The 15,955-nt window shown below is 48.8% G+C and overlaps 1 protein-coding gene across 1 annotated transcript; it reads right to left on the bottom strand.

Annotated features, from left to right (window-relative positions):
- Nucleotides 1-5,775: 5,775 nt before the first annotated feature.
- MSGN1 (mesogenin 1) lies at nucleotides 5,776-11,401 on the bottom strand. The gene has a single exon (XM_045580482.1). The coding sequence runs from the start codon at nucleotides 9,990-9,992 to the stop codon at nucleotides 9,426-9,428; it is 567 nt and encodes a 188-aa protein (XP_045436438.1). The 5' UTR covers nucleotides 9,993-11,401; the 3' UTR covers nucleotides 5,776-9,425.
- Nucleotides 11,402-15,955: the final 4,554 nt, after the last annotated feature.

The raw sequence follows: 15,955 nt of genomic DNA, 5'->3' as shown, positions 1-15,955 counted from the left end.
ACTTCTCGAACCCGTTCTTGCAGGAATAGACATCTATTGAGTCCGACAGGCACCTTCAACAAGTCAGATCCAGCCATACTGAAGGCCCCATCAGAGTTTTAAGTCATAGAAGAGAAGTTATGCTTAGAGTGCCCCCAACTGTGGGTTTGTGAGGGGTCCCTGAAAAGAGGGTGTCTTGTGCTTGTATGTAAGTGGCTTGAAGCCTCACAGTTAAGTTTCTCTGGTGTCAAGTGTTTGCATTGTGCTTACTAGGCACCGGGCACTGTCTTTGGCACTGAGATCCAGGCTTACTCTGCTAGAGCTATTTCCACCCACTTGCTTCACTGTGCAAAGCAGTCAACCAGTTTCACACATTCATAAACTAGTTGCGTTGCCCGTCAATGTCCATATCAACTTTGTGGCTATTCTCCTCCTTGACTACTTCAGTAAAAAAGGACTTTCAAATGTTCTAACAACTATAAGACATATTAGACCCAGTATGAAGTGACCTGGGAGGCTGCAAAGGTCAAGTCCAAGTGCCTTCAAGGATCTTGCTCTAGTATGAGACGTTCACGTAGGTATCTACCTGGAACTTGTAGTTTTGGGCAGTTTTTCTAGATACAATGAACCCAATGGCCTGTCTGTCCCTTGAGCTCTTCATTCCCCGTTGGAATTCTACAGTGTTGTCTCTCATGTGGCTGCCACATGACTCAGTCCCAACAACTAGAGTGATCAGTTAGAGCTGCCATGTATTGAGCCTTTAACACATGCCCTGTTAAAGAACATCACATACATTAGCTCGCTTAATCTCTCAGCAGCCCTATGAGCCGTTACCCCACCCCCGCTGTACAAATGAGGAAACGGAGCTTAAAAGCCCAGTAAATGAATCCTACAAAGAAAACGGCAGAACCAGAGTCCAAAGCAAGAGTTCCAAAGCTACAGGCCCTTACCCTTAAGCCTACTCATCTGCAAGAGCCAGAGAGAGACGTGGACATGTGACATGGCTACTTCCAATTCTCCCAAGCGAGAATTGCTCTTACATTTTACCAGAGTGGGCAGGGGGAGCCCTTCTGAAAGCAAAAAGTCAGGTCACAACCCACAAAGTATAAGTAAAAGCACTGTAGTTTCATGTTTTTTGCTCAATTCTGCACAAAACTAGCTAAAATTCTGCTAAACTGGTTACCAAGCAGAAGCTATTTCAGGGTGAATATAAGCACTGAAACCTATGCAGACTATGCAATACGGCAATGGCTTCTGACTGAGTCAGTTATTTCTACTCTGGCTCAGCTTACCTCGGGCGTCTGCTGTATTACAATAACATGGCTATTGACATCGGTCATTGCTGTGAGGCAGCTCTCAGGGGAGAGTCTTCCACAGTCGCTCCTCTTATACACACACAGCATACTCTGGAATTACCCTGGGCCTCCGTCGTGGGCATTCTGATGTTCATAATACGAAGCTCTGTTACCTGTTAGAACTACAATAGATGACAGCTGCTGAATGCTTGAGTAGGTAGATTAGTGGGGTAATCGTCATATTGACCCGAGAACAAGAGATCTTATTTACCACGACGAGGAGAGCTAAAGTGTGCATCATTAACAACCTTCTTCTCAACCTTCATCCCAATGGGCTGCCCCAGGATGAGCCAGAGGGTAGGGCACAGCCTTCCCTTAGATCCGTGTGTCTTGAGAAAACTCGTGAGATCCTTCCACAGAGTTTCTGAATCTCACCCCCTGCTGGGATGGGAGACTGGGGCACCTCAGAAGAGCATGGTCCGATGGGGAATGAGAGTCTCACAAGGAAGACATTCCAAGTGTCCTCACACGTATGATCTTGAGTGATGGCCTCCAGCGGTCAGAGTGTCTGTGATGCTGGTGAGGGTTTTGGTGCTCCAGGTATACACCAGGAATAGGGCTTTGAAAAAAACCAAGTTCCCACCCCCAGAGCCTATATTCATTGGAGGAAGATAAGCACGGTGGCCATCTAGTGCTCTGAAGAGCATGATGCTGAGGGGAGGTTGCAGGGACTGGGCGTCCTCGGTGGATGGGAAAGTCACTCTCTGAGGAGGTGACATTTGGGCAGAGACCTGAGAATGAGGCTAATCGCAAAGAATCGGGGCTGACCATTTCAGACACCCAGGGGATTCATTGATGAAGATGTTTCTGCCTGGAAATCAGAAATTTGGCTAACTGCACTCATTCCCTAGAGCGACAGTTCTCCCCGAGAGCAAATTACATCATGTTTTTGGCTCATTTTGAGAATCAATGTAAAATCATCACATCTTTTCATCTTCTAGGAAAGTATTTTTCAAGATCTTTTTCGCACTTAATGCCATGAACCTTTTTGTCTTCAGACAATGATTCCATGACGCTGTTTCTCTTCCTGCCTAAAAACGCTGTTGTTAGGAGGGCTCAGGAGTGAATTTTATCTACTGGGAATTAAACTACTCCCCTACTCTCAACACCTTTCACATTTCTCTTATGACTTCAACAGCCTTTTTATTTAGCTTGTCTTGTCAATATTTGGCATAGGCAAAATTTTACATTCAGCATAAAGACAGTGCATAAAGTTGACCCTCTAAAAGTTCATGTCCACAGAAGAACTAAGATGTTGATAGCATCCTATTCCTGCAGCATCCACAGATCCAATATCTGGGTGGTTGATGAGGAAAATAAGACATTTGGGGTGGGGATGGGGGAGGGGAAGGTGTGAGGGGCCTGCCAGCAGCCTGACTCTGTATCCCCAATGCACATTCCTGTTAGTCTACTGCCCCTTCCTTAATATCTGGTCTGGCAAGACCTGTTTACCTAATCACATGTGTCAAACACAAGGCCCGCGGGCCAAATCCGTCCCGCCAGGCCTTGCAATGTGGCCCGCACCGCGCTGTCATCACTGCACTCCGCTGCGTTTCCATCACAATGACAGTTTATGACTGTTCAGTAAACCATTCGGCCCGCGATTTAGGCTGGATTTTAGATTTTGGCCCCTTCTCTGATTGAGTTCGACACCCCTAACCTAAATACTCCCGTTTTACAGAGGCCATACACCATGAACAATACGCAGCGCCCAGAGGGGGTTATCAGTGCTGGTGCCAGGCCAGGCCATTAGGTATTTAGGTGTGGTCTCAGGGCCCCATCCCAACACACATGGCTTTTTGCAAAGCCCTCGAAAGGTCCGGATGTCTAATCCATATATGGGGGACAAAGAAAGCAGAGGGTATAAAGAGAAAGCTTCCTCCATGTTGGTTGACTCAGGATTTGGAGCAGTGACCCCCTGAGTCACTGCACGAGTACATGTGAAATGTCTGAAAATAAATGTTTTGTTTTCCCTGTATCTCCAGGTACTTCTGGGTATTTTTTTATTAAATTATTATCTGTGCAAATATACCATTGTCCTGTGTGTTTTTTGATCACCTTCATCCAGCAGAAGGGCCAGGCTGACAGGACTCCCATCCACCACTGCCCACTGTGCTGGTCTGGGTCCTTCCGTGGCACCTTCTGCTCTCAGTGCCCCCAGGGGCCAGCAGGCCTGGCGGTGTTCCTTAGCAAACAGGAACTGAAATGACTTAAATGTGAGCCTCTCTCTGCTAGGAAGTAATTAGACAGGCAGTCAAAACAGTGACAGGGGCCTGGGGGGTTGGGGGGAGGTAGCTAATTCCTGAATTATAAACGGGAATAAAAGGGTTCAAGGGCCGAAACCGGTTTGGCTCAGTGGATAGAGCATCAGCCTGCAGACTGAAAGGTCCCAGGTTCGATTCTGGCCAAGGGCAGGTACCTTGGTTGCAGACACATCCCCAGTGGGGGGTGTGCAGGAGGCAGCTGATCCATGTTTCTGACTATCTCTCTCCCTTCCTCTCTGTAAAAAAAAAAAAAAAAAAAAAAAAAAAATCAAATAAATTAAAAAAATAAAAAATAAAAGGATACAAGGGTTTAGCTACTCTGACTGTTTAGTGCGTGCACGCGGAGGTTTGAAATGCAGACAGGTGTTTTCATTGTTCTGTCTTGGTGGGGATGCCTGTGGGGGCAGGGTTTAGGACAGAGCTGGAGTTCCTGGATGACAGCATAGTTTACCCAGAAGGAACCGAATTAGAAATTTAAAATTCTGGATTCTCATGCCAGCTCTGTCATTTATGAACAGTTATGATATTTTGTCATTATGAGCCTGAATGTCCTCATCTGTAAAGTAAACACAATTCCTCACGTATACTGAGATACAGGTAAGAATTAAACAAGATCATCCATGTAAAGCGCTTTATAATCACACAAATAGAGACACACCTGGTGCAGAACTGCACCACACCAGGCTGGGGGTTAAATCAAGTTTTCACCTCTCCGGGCCTCGGTTTCCCATCTGAGAGTTGTTAAAGTCGTTATCTATTACTTCTTACAGGTTAAAGTATGTTATGTAATTTACTCTCTCTAATTTAGTATCTCACTCAGAGCAAGCACACAATGAACATTAGTTGCTATTGTTATAATGATTGCCTGAAAGAAACTGAGGAAAAAGGTATGCAGCTGAAGTCCCTGAGAGCAGGTGCTTCTGAAGTCAGGTTTATATGTCTTTGGAGACATACAAAGGCCCCAAAGTTGTTACAAAACTTTCACATTGTGTTTTAAAAATTTTGTTTTGAGAGAGAGAGACAGAGAGGGGGCGGGGGGGGGGGGGGGAAGAGATCATGTTCCAATCCTCACCGGACAGGAGTAGGAATGGTGTCACCAGTTAGCACCTGCCCTGACCTCCAGCAATGCTAATGCAAAGGCAGAGCAAGAACACAGGTGGGCGAGGCCTGAATGCGGAGACCCCTCTGCCCTGTCTTAGTCACCGCTGCCTCTGGCTCAGAGGCCACAGTCTTGTGGGAAGAATGAGTCAAGCAGACCTGGGTAGACTCCTGGGCCCGGCCCCAATTAGGTGACCTTGGCCTCTCTGTGCCTCTTTATTTACAAAATGGGCTAATAATAGCCACCTCTATTGTCAGCGGTCAAGATGAAAGGAGAAAGAGTATAGGAGCCCTTGGCGCTGAGCCTGACACGGATGATGAATCCGTCCACATCTGCTGCTGACTGGGCTGGGAATGGGCCAGGGCATCGCTCCTTCCCCAGCTCTCCTCCCTCCTTCAGGGCCCCGGCCTCCAGCCCTGCCTGCCTCCCCCCTAACTTAATGAAGACAAACAGAGTTCATTCATAGCTTCAGGGGAGACTGCTGAGGGAGGGAAGCCAATAGTTTTCCAACCCAGGGGACAGAGAAAGAACTGTCCTTTCCCCGCTGCCCCCCTCCTCTTCCCCAACCCCCCCCCCCCTCTCCTCAAATGTCTTTTGCTTTCTTCCTCCTCCGAGTTCAAGGGCCTTTCTGGAACCCAAGGAGCAAGATCTGAGTGTTCTAAGAGGCACTGCGTTAGCTTCAACACTTCATTGGCAACCAGGAGGACAAGAGGCATGTGCCAGCTGGTGGTGGTGGAGCCTGCGTGGGCAGAGGCCACAGGGGTCAGGGCCAGGCCCAGGCTCCTTCCCGCAGCCTGGAGCATGCACGGGCATTGGTGCTGGCACAGAACCTACCGGACCATGGTAATAGGACCTCCAAGGCAGCAACACCAAAACCCACCTACATAAGCATCTTCTCCTGCTGTTGTTTTTTAAGATTGACCTTAAGGAACAACAATAAGGGTAATTCTGTTGACTTGTTAGTTCGCAAAGCATCTCTCTCCCCACCCTTGCTTGGGCCTCTCTCCCATTCAGCTAATGTGGCAGGAGCTGCGAGAACAAAGGAACCTCAGCCCTGTGTGAATTGGGTAAACTTTATTGAGCACCAACGGACAGACGTCAGGTTTCCTCTGCGGGTCAGGAAGGACTCTGGGCGCCAGGAAGGAAGGGAAGGGAAGCTCTGGAAAGGTTTGGGGTGGAGGTGGAAGTTCAAAGGGAAATGATTTAATGACAAGATGAAGAGCCCCTTCTGAAAGCCTTCAGGTGGGGAAAGGAGCCCGGGGCCCAGGGAGGGAGATGCAGAGAAAAGGCGGAGAAGCCCAGAGTGAAGATTTGCTCTGGGGAAGTGGGGAGTGAGGATTTCTCTCCTGTTGCCCAGCGCGGGGCAGGGGGGCCTGGGAGCCCCTGGAAGAGAGGGCAGCACAGCAGGACTCCACGGAGGGGCCTGAGCTTTGGAGTCGGAGCCTAACTCACTAGCCAAGTCTTCCCCCACGTGCCACTCCTGATCATGTGGCTTTGCCCTGCTTCCCTTTCCTCAAATGGAACTGATAATGCCCACGGCCTGGGACTGTTTGGAGGACAGTGTGAAACTAAAAATATGAAAATTCCCAGCACAGCACATTGGACACACACAAATTGCAGTTCCTATCTAAGCACCCAAAGTGACTTATTCCCACCCCTGAGCTGGGCCCAGGCCAGCTGCTGCTTTTCAGTGCTCCCCAGAGAAATCAGGGAGCCGCTCCAGCTCTGCTCCCCCCCGGGAGGTGACCTCATCCTCATCGGGGACTGCTGCAGTCAGAGGCTGAGGGGCAGCTGCCTCTCCCCACGGCGGCCGGCCGGGGGGTGCCCATGCAATGTGGGGAGGCCTGCAGCTGTGCGGAGTGCAGCCAGGCCCGCGCTGGAGGCCTCCTGCCAGGAAGCTGTCACCTTCTCCTGACTTTCCAGAGGCCTCCTCTCAGCTGGCACCTTGGGAGCCCAGCCAGTAGGGAGTCTGTGGCTTTCGGGGTTGTCTGAAAGTGAGGACAGCATCTCCTAACCCATTCACAGAATCCAGAAGGCAACCCAAACTGGCCACAATTGCTATTTATAACCCATTCTTACTGCTTGAACTTGAAAAAAAATATCGAAAGTCAAGAGCATGGCAAGAAAAATGACAATGGATCTAAAAGCCAATCAAAGGCTAGACACACCCTTCCCCACATCACACTCTCCTTTCTAACCCTCCTCCCCCAACAAATAGAGTAACACACACACACACACATATACATATGTGTACACACACTCTCACATGAACATCTATACATACACAGGCTAGAGGCCCTTACGGAAAACTTTGATATTATCCAACATTTTCCAGTTTCTTCTCTAAAATGCCACTGGCAAATGTAGAGAAGTTGATGAAGTTTGTACATACAAAATAACATTTTAGCAAATGTGCCTATCACCTGACCCCCCCCACCCCCCGCCAATGGCAAGATATTTCTCAGTTACAAAAATACTAATCAGAAATAAAGTTAGATCCCGTCTATGCACAAAAACATAAAAAATAAGTTGCAGGTATGTTAAAGAGCTATAGATAAATAGTTACAGAAACATATATTTAAACCTAAACATTTAGATAGCCTTGGAACAGGGAAAAATTAGGCAAAGTGAAAAAAAAAAACACATATAAGCCATAAAAAAGGAGATATTTGATCATATAAAATGCAAAACTTAAAAGAGGAAAAGATCTCATGCTCAAAGTCAAATATAAAATATAAGAATGGCAACAAAACAATAGATTGGGAGCAAATATTTGTATCACATATCATGTACTAAGAACCCTCCCAAATTATTAATGACGATAAATAAGCAATAGAGAAATGACAAAGAACATAAAATGGCAAGTTATAAAAAAAAACCCAAAACGAACAACAGTAACGTAAAATTTTTAAAGCCGCGCCATCTCAAATAGTTCATAGAAAAATTAAAATTAACACAACGACATACCTATTTCCTATCCATTAAAACAGTTCAAAAGATTGGTAATATCCAGCAGCTGGTTCTGGCCCATAATGTTAGGGCAAGTGTGAATAATTACAAACTTTGTAAAAGTCATCATATTTATTCAGCTTTAACACGTACACACTCTCTAATGCAGGAATTCCATTTCTGTGAATTACTAGGACTAATTAAAATATCAGTGTAAAAAGCTAGTGAGTTGTCTGTGATGTCTGTTAAGGCACTGTAATTAAAAAGAAACTGAAGACAACCTAAATATCATTCACCAGGTGATTCATTACACAAAGGATGCTGTGGCGCATCGTTGACCTTCTGCATCCTCTACTTGTTCACACGTGGGTCGCAGGGCAAGTCTGCACTTCCGTTTCCTCGTCTGTAGGATGAAGGTAATAACGGCCCTCACGTTACAGGTTTATGTGTGCTAACTTGGGAGGGCTTTGGCTATGTGTCCCAAGTTTAAAAAAAAAAAAAAGCAATTTGTAGAATTAAAGAGGGTCTTTAAAAATGCATGCATGACTACATTTATTTGCATGAAAAGGAAGAAGTGGACTCTACATAAAATTGTGAACACCTCGACTGCCTTTGTAGTTTGTTGCTAAAAAAGGAAAAAGTCACCAACAGAAAAAAAACACAGGAGCCATAAACATTGAGAAACAAATACAAATGCTTACTCATTAGAGGAGGGGACTATTCAGCCTAAAGCTTACCTCTCCTGAGAGCCTCCTTAATGCAAAGCTCCTTGGTGATGCCACGTACCATCAAATCAGCCAAGCTGAGGGCGCTGTGGTCACCCCCTCCGATGAGGCACAGGGAAGGTGTGTGGGTGCATGTGGGGTGACTTGGGGGTAGGGAGGAGGGGCTGATGCTCTGGTGAAGAAATAAATACCTTTGCAGGGATTTGAGGTAGACTAGGGTTCTGATCCTGCCCCTGGCACTTTACTACACAATCAAAATAGTCTGGTTTCCTTTTGGAATCATTCTCTTCACTTGAGAAATGAGTGAGTGACGGGATCCAGAGAGGTCATATTCCCAGGAGGCCTAGCACAGGACCCTCCAGCCCTCCGAGCCCAGGCCCACCCCGCAGCACGGAGTCCTCCCTCTCCTCCTCCCCTGCTCTACCCCTCCTGTTCCCTGCACTAGCCTTGCTCGCTGGCAGCCTTCTTTCCCTTCCCTTAAGACCGCAGGCGCTGGCCCTAGGCTCCTCACTGTCTTAGCATAGTCTGTCTGTCCCTGGCGGTCTGTTTCCCATGACGCTCATCTCTGCTGCATGTAAGGGATTTGGGGTCCTTGTGCAGGTAAAGGCAGGGTTCCAGTCACACACACACACAAGCACTGAGCCCTTTCCCTGACACAGAACCTTCTAAATTGGAATCCAGGTGTCACCCTGGATCCTGTACAGAATACAGGTCTCCTTGGCCACGGAAGAAAGCTCCCCACGCCAGCGTGACAAGAGAAGATGAGCTGTAACCATTTCACAGTGCTTTACTTAAAGTCATGGAACCTTGAAAGGAACGTGAACAGAGAAAGGCAGACGAATCCGTGTCTTTGCAAAGGACCAGCCTCCTGAGACATCCTGGGGGAACTGGAAGCTAAGTACCTGCTTCTCCGGCTGTTCCATCAAGCCCAGAGGACATCCCCTGAAGACTCTCCCCACAGCAAGGTCCCAGGCTGCCCACACAGACATGCCCGTGTGCTGCTGGTGGTCCAGGGAGCCCGGTGGAGTCCCCGAGTGGAGTCTCTGGGCTGGGCTCAGGCGCTCTGGGCCCGGGGCTCCCTGCCGCTGTTGAGCAGGTCCGTGAGCTCCCCGATGTACTTGATGGTGTACTTGAGCGTCTGGATCTTGGTGAGCGGCTGGCCCCGCTGGCTGTAGACGGGCGGCAGGTAGTTGCGCAGGGTGTGCAGGGCGTCGGCCAGGGTCCGCATGCGGAGCTTCTCCCTCTCGCTGGCCTTGCGTCTGCGCTGCACGGACATCCTGACCTTGCTGCCCTTGTGGGCCTTGGGGCCCCCGGCGGCCTGCAGGTAGGCCGGCTGGAAAGCCAGCATGTTGTAGTCCACCTCCACCAGGCCGCCCGCGTCTCTGCTCTCGGTGCTGGCACCGCCGTGCCCACGGGGCAGCCCGGCTGCGGCGGGGCAGGGGGAGGAGGTGTAGGACTCCAGCGAGGGCGCCGGGGACAGGCTCTGGGCGGGCGAGGCCTGGCTCAGCTCGAAGGGCCCGGCCCCGCTCTTCCAGTCCCAGGCGGCCAGCAGGCCGGGGCCGTCGGAGGGGCCCCCGCTGTCGTCCTCCAGGCCCAGGAGGGTGTCCCGCAGGCCGTCCATGCCTGCCAGGTGGCTGCAGAGAGAGGGGCTCCCCGGCCAGAGAGAAAGGAGGTTCTGCGGCCGCCAGCCCGGCCAGAGCTGGCTTTTATGGTGCTGGGGGCCGAGTGATGAAGTGGCAAAGAGGCCGGGGAGGGAGTTCAAAGGAGAGTCGAGCAGGACCAAGATGGAAGATGGACTCCTCAGGTGTCACTTTCTCCTCATTGATAATTAGCATCCTCCAGCTAAAACGGCTCAGAGCAAAACGGCCTCCCCTCCCGGGGAAGAAAAAAGGAATTATCTCGTGGCAACTAAACCAATTAAGGCTGCCTAACTAGACTTAGCATCGTCCTGAGGAGCTCATTAAAGGGGAGCCAAAGAAAACAAACCTGGGCAGCCTGCAGCCAGGAGGCAGCGGCCAGGGGCCAGAGGAGAGGAGCAGAGGGGCCCAGAGGCCTCCTCTTCCCTTCAAACCCTCCTCCCCCCACCCTCCAAACACACACACCCCAAGCCCACCTAGAGGTTCAGAGCCTGTGGGGTGTACTGTCACAGAAACAGGTCTAGGGAGGGGATAACCGCTCTGAGCGTGGATGCCCTCCTATGCTAAACGCAGACCATAAACCCTTACTTCACAGGGCTATTGGGGGGAGAAGGAGAAGACATGCTGGATGCCAGCTTCCGCCTTTCTCCTCCGTAGGCGATTCCCCCAGGGTCTGTAGCGGGCAGAAGGCCCACAGGCAGAACGGCCAAGGCCAGCAGCCCCAGTGAGCGCAGAGCCTTACGGAGCAGGAAGTACCTCCAAAAGCTTAAAGCCTTGTTTTCACTGAGCAGGTTGTGATCTGTCCCAGGGAACAGGCACCAGGAAAGAGAAGGCTCCTTGAGGCAGGGGGTTAGGTTCCTAGGGTACCTGGCAGCCAGCTTCTGAAGGTGCTGGGTGTTTTGTTTTGTTTTGAGATCGGGCTGCGGAGTCACACCTTGTTTTTGAAATGGACGGGAAGTGTGAGATTAACTAGGGAGCCGGCCTGTTTTCCCCACCCCGCCTCCAAACGCCCTGCGATGTGTGAGTTGGATGGTCCTGCTAGTTTGCTTCACTTCCTACATGCTCTGAGGGGCGGACCTGGGTTTCCAAAAAGGGTGTCTCCGAGTCCCCATTTGTCCCAGGAGCGTTCCTTCTCCTCCACGGAACTGATTCTACAAGGGAGTAGGATTATCAGAAGCACGGCCAGTTACAGCTCAGAGTAATAGTGTGTCCTCTAGCGCGGTGAGTTAAGGCCCCTTTTGCAGTTATTGAGAAATGTCAATGGTCTAATTAAAACACTGATGGTCGTTTTTAATTAAGTAGGCGCAGGGAAGAAAATGCTCACTCGGGCAATCTAGAGGAATGCTCTTAATTTTTTTAAATTAAATTATTATCTTTGTACATATACCATAGCTCCCCCCATACATGCCCTCCCTCCCCAGAGTTTTGTATCCATTGGTTGTACTTATATGCATGTATTTAAGTCCTTCAGTTGATCTCTTATCTCCCCCAGGTCTCCCCAACCTCCCCGCTGTAATTTGACAGTCTGCCTGTTGCTTTACTGTCTCTATATCTATCTTTTAATGCTCTTAATTTTGCTACTTACTAAAGGACCCTTAGTCCTATCTGGCAGAATAACATTAATAAAACATAGTAAATGTAACAAGTGATTTCCTCTCCTCTTCCCCTCCCGTTTCTTCTCCTTCAGCTCTTACTGGGAAGCCTAGAATCTGCGGTTACTATTTAAGGACATTTACACATCATCTAATTAACCTTTATTAAAAAACAAAGAAGCCAACATTTTACGGATGAAAGTATGAAGGCTCTGTGGTTAAAAGACTCAGTTACGATTCCCCTGGTAGGAAGGGGTCGAGCCAAGGTCCCCGTAAGACCACCTTTTAAAAAACCGATTTCTTTCTATTTCACTTGGTTGTGTAGTGGCAGGTGGCCTGAATGTGCTGGGGTAGCCACTGTCTTTCGGCTTTCAATCCTCATTCCAAACCTCCCAGTTTTGCACATGATATCACTTCTGCTCTCAGACTCCCTCTCTTTTTCTTTTTCTATAGCTTCTTTCCAAAATTGCTAATTCCTTAAGCTTCCACTTTACGAAATTTCGTTTTCCAAATGAGACAACATCTGCCAAGTCCGTGGTACACTGGCGGTGCTTAATAAGCACTGGCTTTGCTCTTGTCACCGGTATCAGAAGGACTTCCTGTGCTCTCACTCCCCTCTGCTGGCCTCAGGCAACCAGCATTGCTGGTCCCCCAATCCTGTTTTGGGAACAAGGAAACTGCCTGGGATCCGTGCTTGCCAAGGTACCCTCTCTTTCTCTAGTAAGACATAAGCCAGAACCAGATCTGCATGGACCTGCTTGTCTCCCCGAAGCTCTCTGAGATCATTCTGTGGACATGGGGTTCAGGACAGCAGAGCTGGGGCCACGGCAGGCCTGGAGGCCAAGGCTGCTCCAGAGAGCACTCCAGGTGTGTAACAGAGACTAATTCACACAATCCTCACGATAACCCTAGGAGGTAGGAGCTATTATCACCACCAATCCTGTTGTACTGATAGGAAACTGAGGCACGGAGTGGTTAAGTAACTCCCTGGAGACCCCACACCTAACATCTAATGCCTGGCAGCCCAGGGTTCAAATCTCCACACACTGCCTCAGGCCAGGCTTTAACCCCTGGCTGGAACACCCGACAACAGTCAGAGGCATTGGCACAGATGATGTCTGTAGAGCTCTTGATTCCTGAACTCAAGCTATAGCTGCAACCCAGTTAAAAACTGGGAAGACTGATTGATTGGTGCCAATCAATGGTGGCCAGTGTGTACAGAGCACCGAGATTGGCCTAGCACCGAAGGGGCTTAAAAGATGCAGTAGGTTTAGACTTCCCATCCTCATTCCTAAATTAGACAGTGAGACAGATTAGCATCCACGTACTTCTCTGCCACGATTCGTGGACAGGCCCGATTCTGGCATTCTGAAGGGAATGCTGTGTGTACAATCAATCCCCAGAGGCACCCCCTGTCTTGGCCATACCCACAGTTACCCCAATAAACTTATTTAGTGCTAAGGGTTTTGTATGACTTATTCCTTTGGATCCTTATAAAAATCCTTTCGAGAAAGTACTGTTTTGCTCCCATTTTACATAAGGAAAGAATGGAGGCTTAGAGAAGTTGGAAACGTTGTTCACGGTCATGATTAAAAAGTGGAGGGAGACACGCTCTGGACCCAGGTGGCCGGACTGGAGGGCCAGGCTCCAGCGAGCGCGTCTACATCCTGAGGGAGGAGCAGGGGAGCCGAGGCTTTAAAAGGGCCCCTGTTCGTGTCCTGAGGCTGTTTTACAACTTCGGGTCCGCAGCTCCAGAACCGGAGGCATCTGTCTCCCGACCACCTTCTAGTGCTTTCCCTGGCCTACCGCCAGGCAGCCATCTTGACTAAACAGCAGGTAAGGTTGACATTTAGACATAGTTTCCTATAACTGAAAATGTTAGAAAGAAATCTCATTCTTTCACAAATGAAATAATGTTATCTGTTAATGTTAATAAGTAAGAACACTTTCCTTTTTTGAGTTCTTACAGCCCCTCCTCTGTGCTAGGTGCCAGAAACAAGAGCCTGGTATGCAGGATCTCATGTCATCCTCCACAGAATTCGGGATGGTAGGCCTTGTCTGCACCTCACCAGAGAGGAAATGAAGCTCAGAAGCTAAGGACCTCGCCTGAGGTCAATGGACACAGCCTCTCCTGAAAGGCCACAGCCTCACCCAACACCTCTGCGGCTGACACGCCCAGAGTCCGCTGCAGTAATGCAGCCACGTGCTGTCCTCACTGCCTCCACCGCTGAGCTCATCACGCAGACACTCAGTGCAGCCAGGCGTCAGCAACTGTCTTTGGCCCTTAGGGTCTACTCGACCCTTTGTGTACTCCACAGTCCCTCAGCCTCAGCCACATGACCCCACTGGCATGCCAGCCTCTAGTAGCCTGTCCAGAGCCTAGAACTTCCTGCCAGAAAAGAGATAGAGATGGAGTTTGAACACAGTTAGGACTAAGGTAAAAACCTGCACCCTTTCACGCCATCACACAATCTTGGCACTCAACTAACACACAAGCCAAAAACGCATAAATCTTTTGGGGCAAAGGGAGAGAGGGAGAGAGAAAGAGAGGAAGAGAGGGAGAGAAAAGAAAACTCCTAATTGCAATGTGATATCTTCCTATGTCCTTGAGCTAGTCAAGAGAAACAAAAGTAGCGATTCCCTACTTGGTTACTGTTGAGCTGTGAGAGTTTTAGCAAGGTCAGTGTCTGCGGTCCTTTCAAGGTCACTGCCATTACTCTCCCGACTAACCCGGGAAACTGTGCACGTTTTTGGCTCTCCTGACTTGAGTCTGAGGTTCATTGGAAAGCCAAAGAGTAATATTTTGGTTTTAGTCCTCTTACAAATTCATTGTGAAGCATCATATAATGAGCAAATAGATGATTTACACAGGCTAAGTATTCCACCAGGACAAAATACACACACACACACACACACACACACACACACACACACACACAGAAATGAAATGAAGTGGCTTACTTCATAGGAGACACGAGAGACAGAAGATAAATATGCTCAACTGTAGAAGCCCCTTTGAACAGAAAGAGAAAACCCTGTGGACTTCCTGAGGAGAATTCACCGGCCTGATACGATGTTTATCTCTAGCCCCTTCACTAAGCAACGTGGGGAGGAAGAGCATCCTTCTTGTCCAGAAGATCTGTAAGGCTCCCTCTCCCCTCAAACACGCTGACAACTTGAGCTCAAGATCCCAACTCGTCCGCCCATTCCACAACCAAGCACTGTGTGCATTTTATTTGCTGAATGAATGTAGATGGAAACCAAGTCAGCGTGGCTTTCCCTTAAACTAATCCATTTACAGGTAACCACCTCCCTGTGGGACCCCGGTAGTTCCAGATGAGAATATAAGCCTTCTGCTATTTGGAAAATGTGACTAAATACCCTGGCCGCTGTGGCTTAGATGGTTGGAGCATCACCCAGTGCACCTACGGGTAAGCTGCACCCAGTTCAACTCCTGATCATCCCAAGATGGGGGAGGGGGACATGCAGGAAGCAGCTGACCTCATGTAGATGTTTCTCTCTCTATAAAAATATGTTTCTTTTTTGGGGGGCAGTCATCACATCTGCACAAAACGGGCTGTTCTGTGGACCACAGGAGGGTGGTAGAGAAGAGAATGCAGTGTGTAGGGCAGAGGAGCATGAGAGTAGCGACCAGGGTGAAAAACAGAGGAAGTGGCAGCTATTACTCCCTTGAGAGCAACAGGGCAGGATGTGGGGATGATTCTTCTCACAAGAGAATATGAGCATTTCCTCTTAGTTCAAAAAATCTCATGTCAACAGTTAGCCCCAAATAGCTTGGTTTTCCCCCCACAGACTCAGGAGGGGAAGCAGCTCTGAGTGCTCCACCCCTAATCCTTCAGCAACTGGCTAGCAAGATTTTAAAAAAATCTCATGTGTCACATTTACACCTACTCCCCCTTTTAAGTTGGATCCTTTATTACCACTGGTATTTGGGGTGGTGTTTTAATACCCGTGTCAAAAAAGTTGAAAGCAACTTGCACTGAGGCGGTCCTCCAAGGAGTTCCCTCTGTTTTTATCAGCCTGCAAAGCAGAAACGTGCAAAGTTGCTTCTTTAGTCCCCCCCAAGGCCAGTAGTTAAGACATGGAAGCTCCTGGTAGAACATACTACAAATGCTTTTAGTTAGATATCTGCATAAAAAGGCTGCTTATTTTCAGAAATGCTGGTCTCAACATTGGATCATTTTAAATCCAGATCTCCCTACTTGTAAGCTAATTAGCACCTAGAAAGCAGATACAAGGCAAAGACCAAACCTGGGAAAATATTTCTCACAAATCTGAGATTTGAAGGGTTATGGCTATGAAGATCTCACAAGAATAAGAGAAACACGAGCCCA

This window comes from Pipistrellus kuhlii, unplaced genomic scaffold, assembly GCF_014108245.1.
Source record: "Pipistrellus kuhlii isolate mPipKuh1 unplaced genomic scaffold, mPipKuh1.p scaffold_m20_p_13, whole genome shotgun sequence".
Taxonomy (NCBI): Eukaryota; Metazoa; Chordata; class Mammalia; order Chiroptera; family Vespertilionidae; genus Pipistrellus; species Pipistrellus kuhlii.
This window is presented reverse-complemented; position numbering and strand designations above follow the sequence as displayed.

Bases quoted from the DNA above. Each gene is read 5' to 3' on its own strand.
- MSGN1 (XM_045580482.1), bottom strand. From the start codon at position 9,992: ATGGACGGCCTGCGGGACACCCTCCTGGGCCTGGAGGACGACAGCGGG.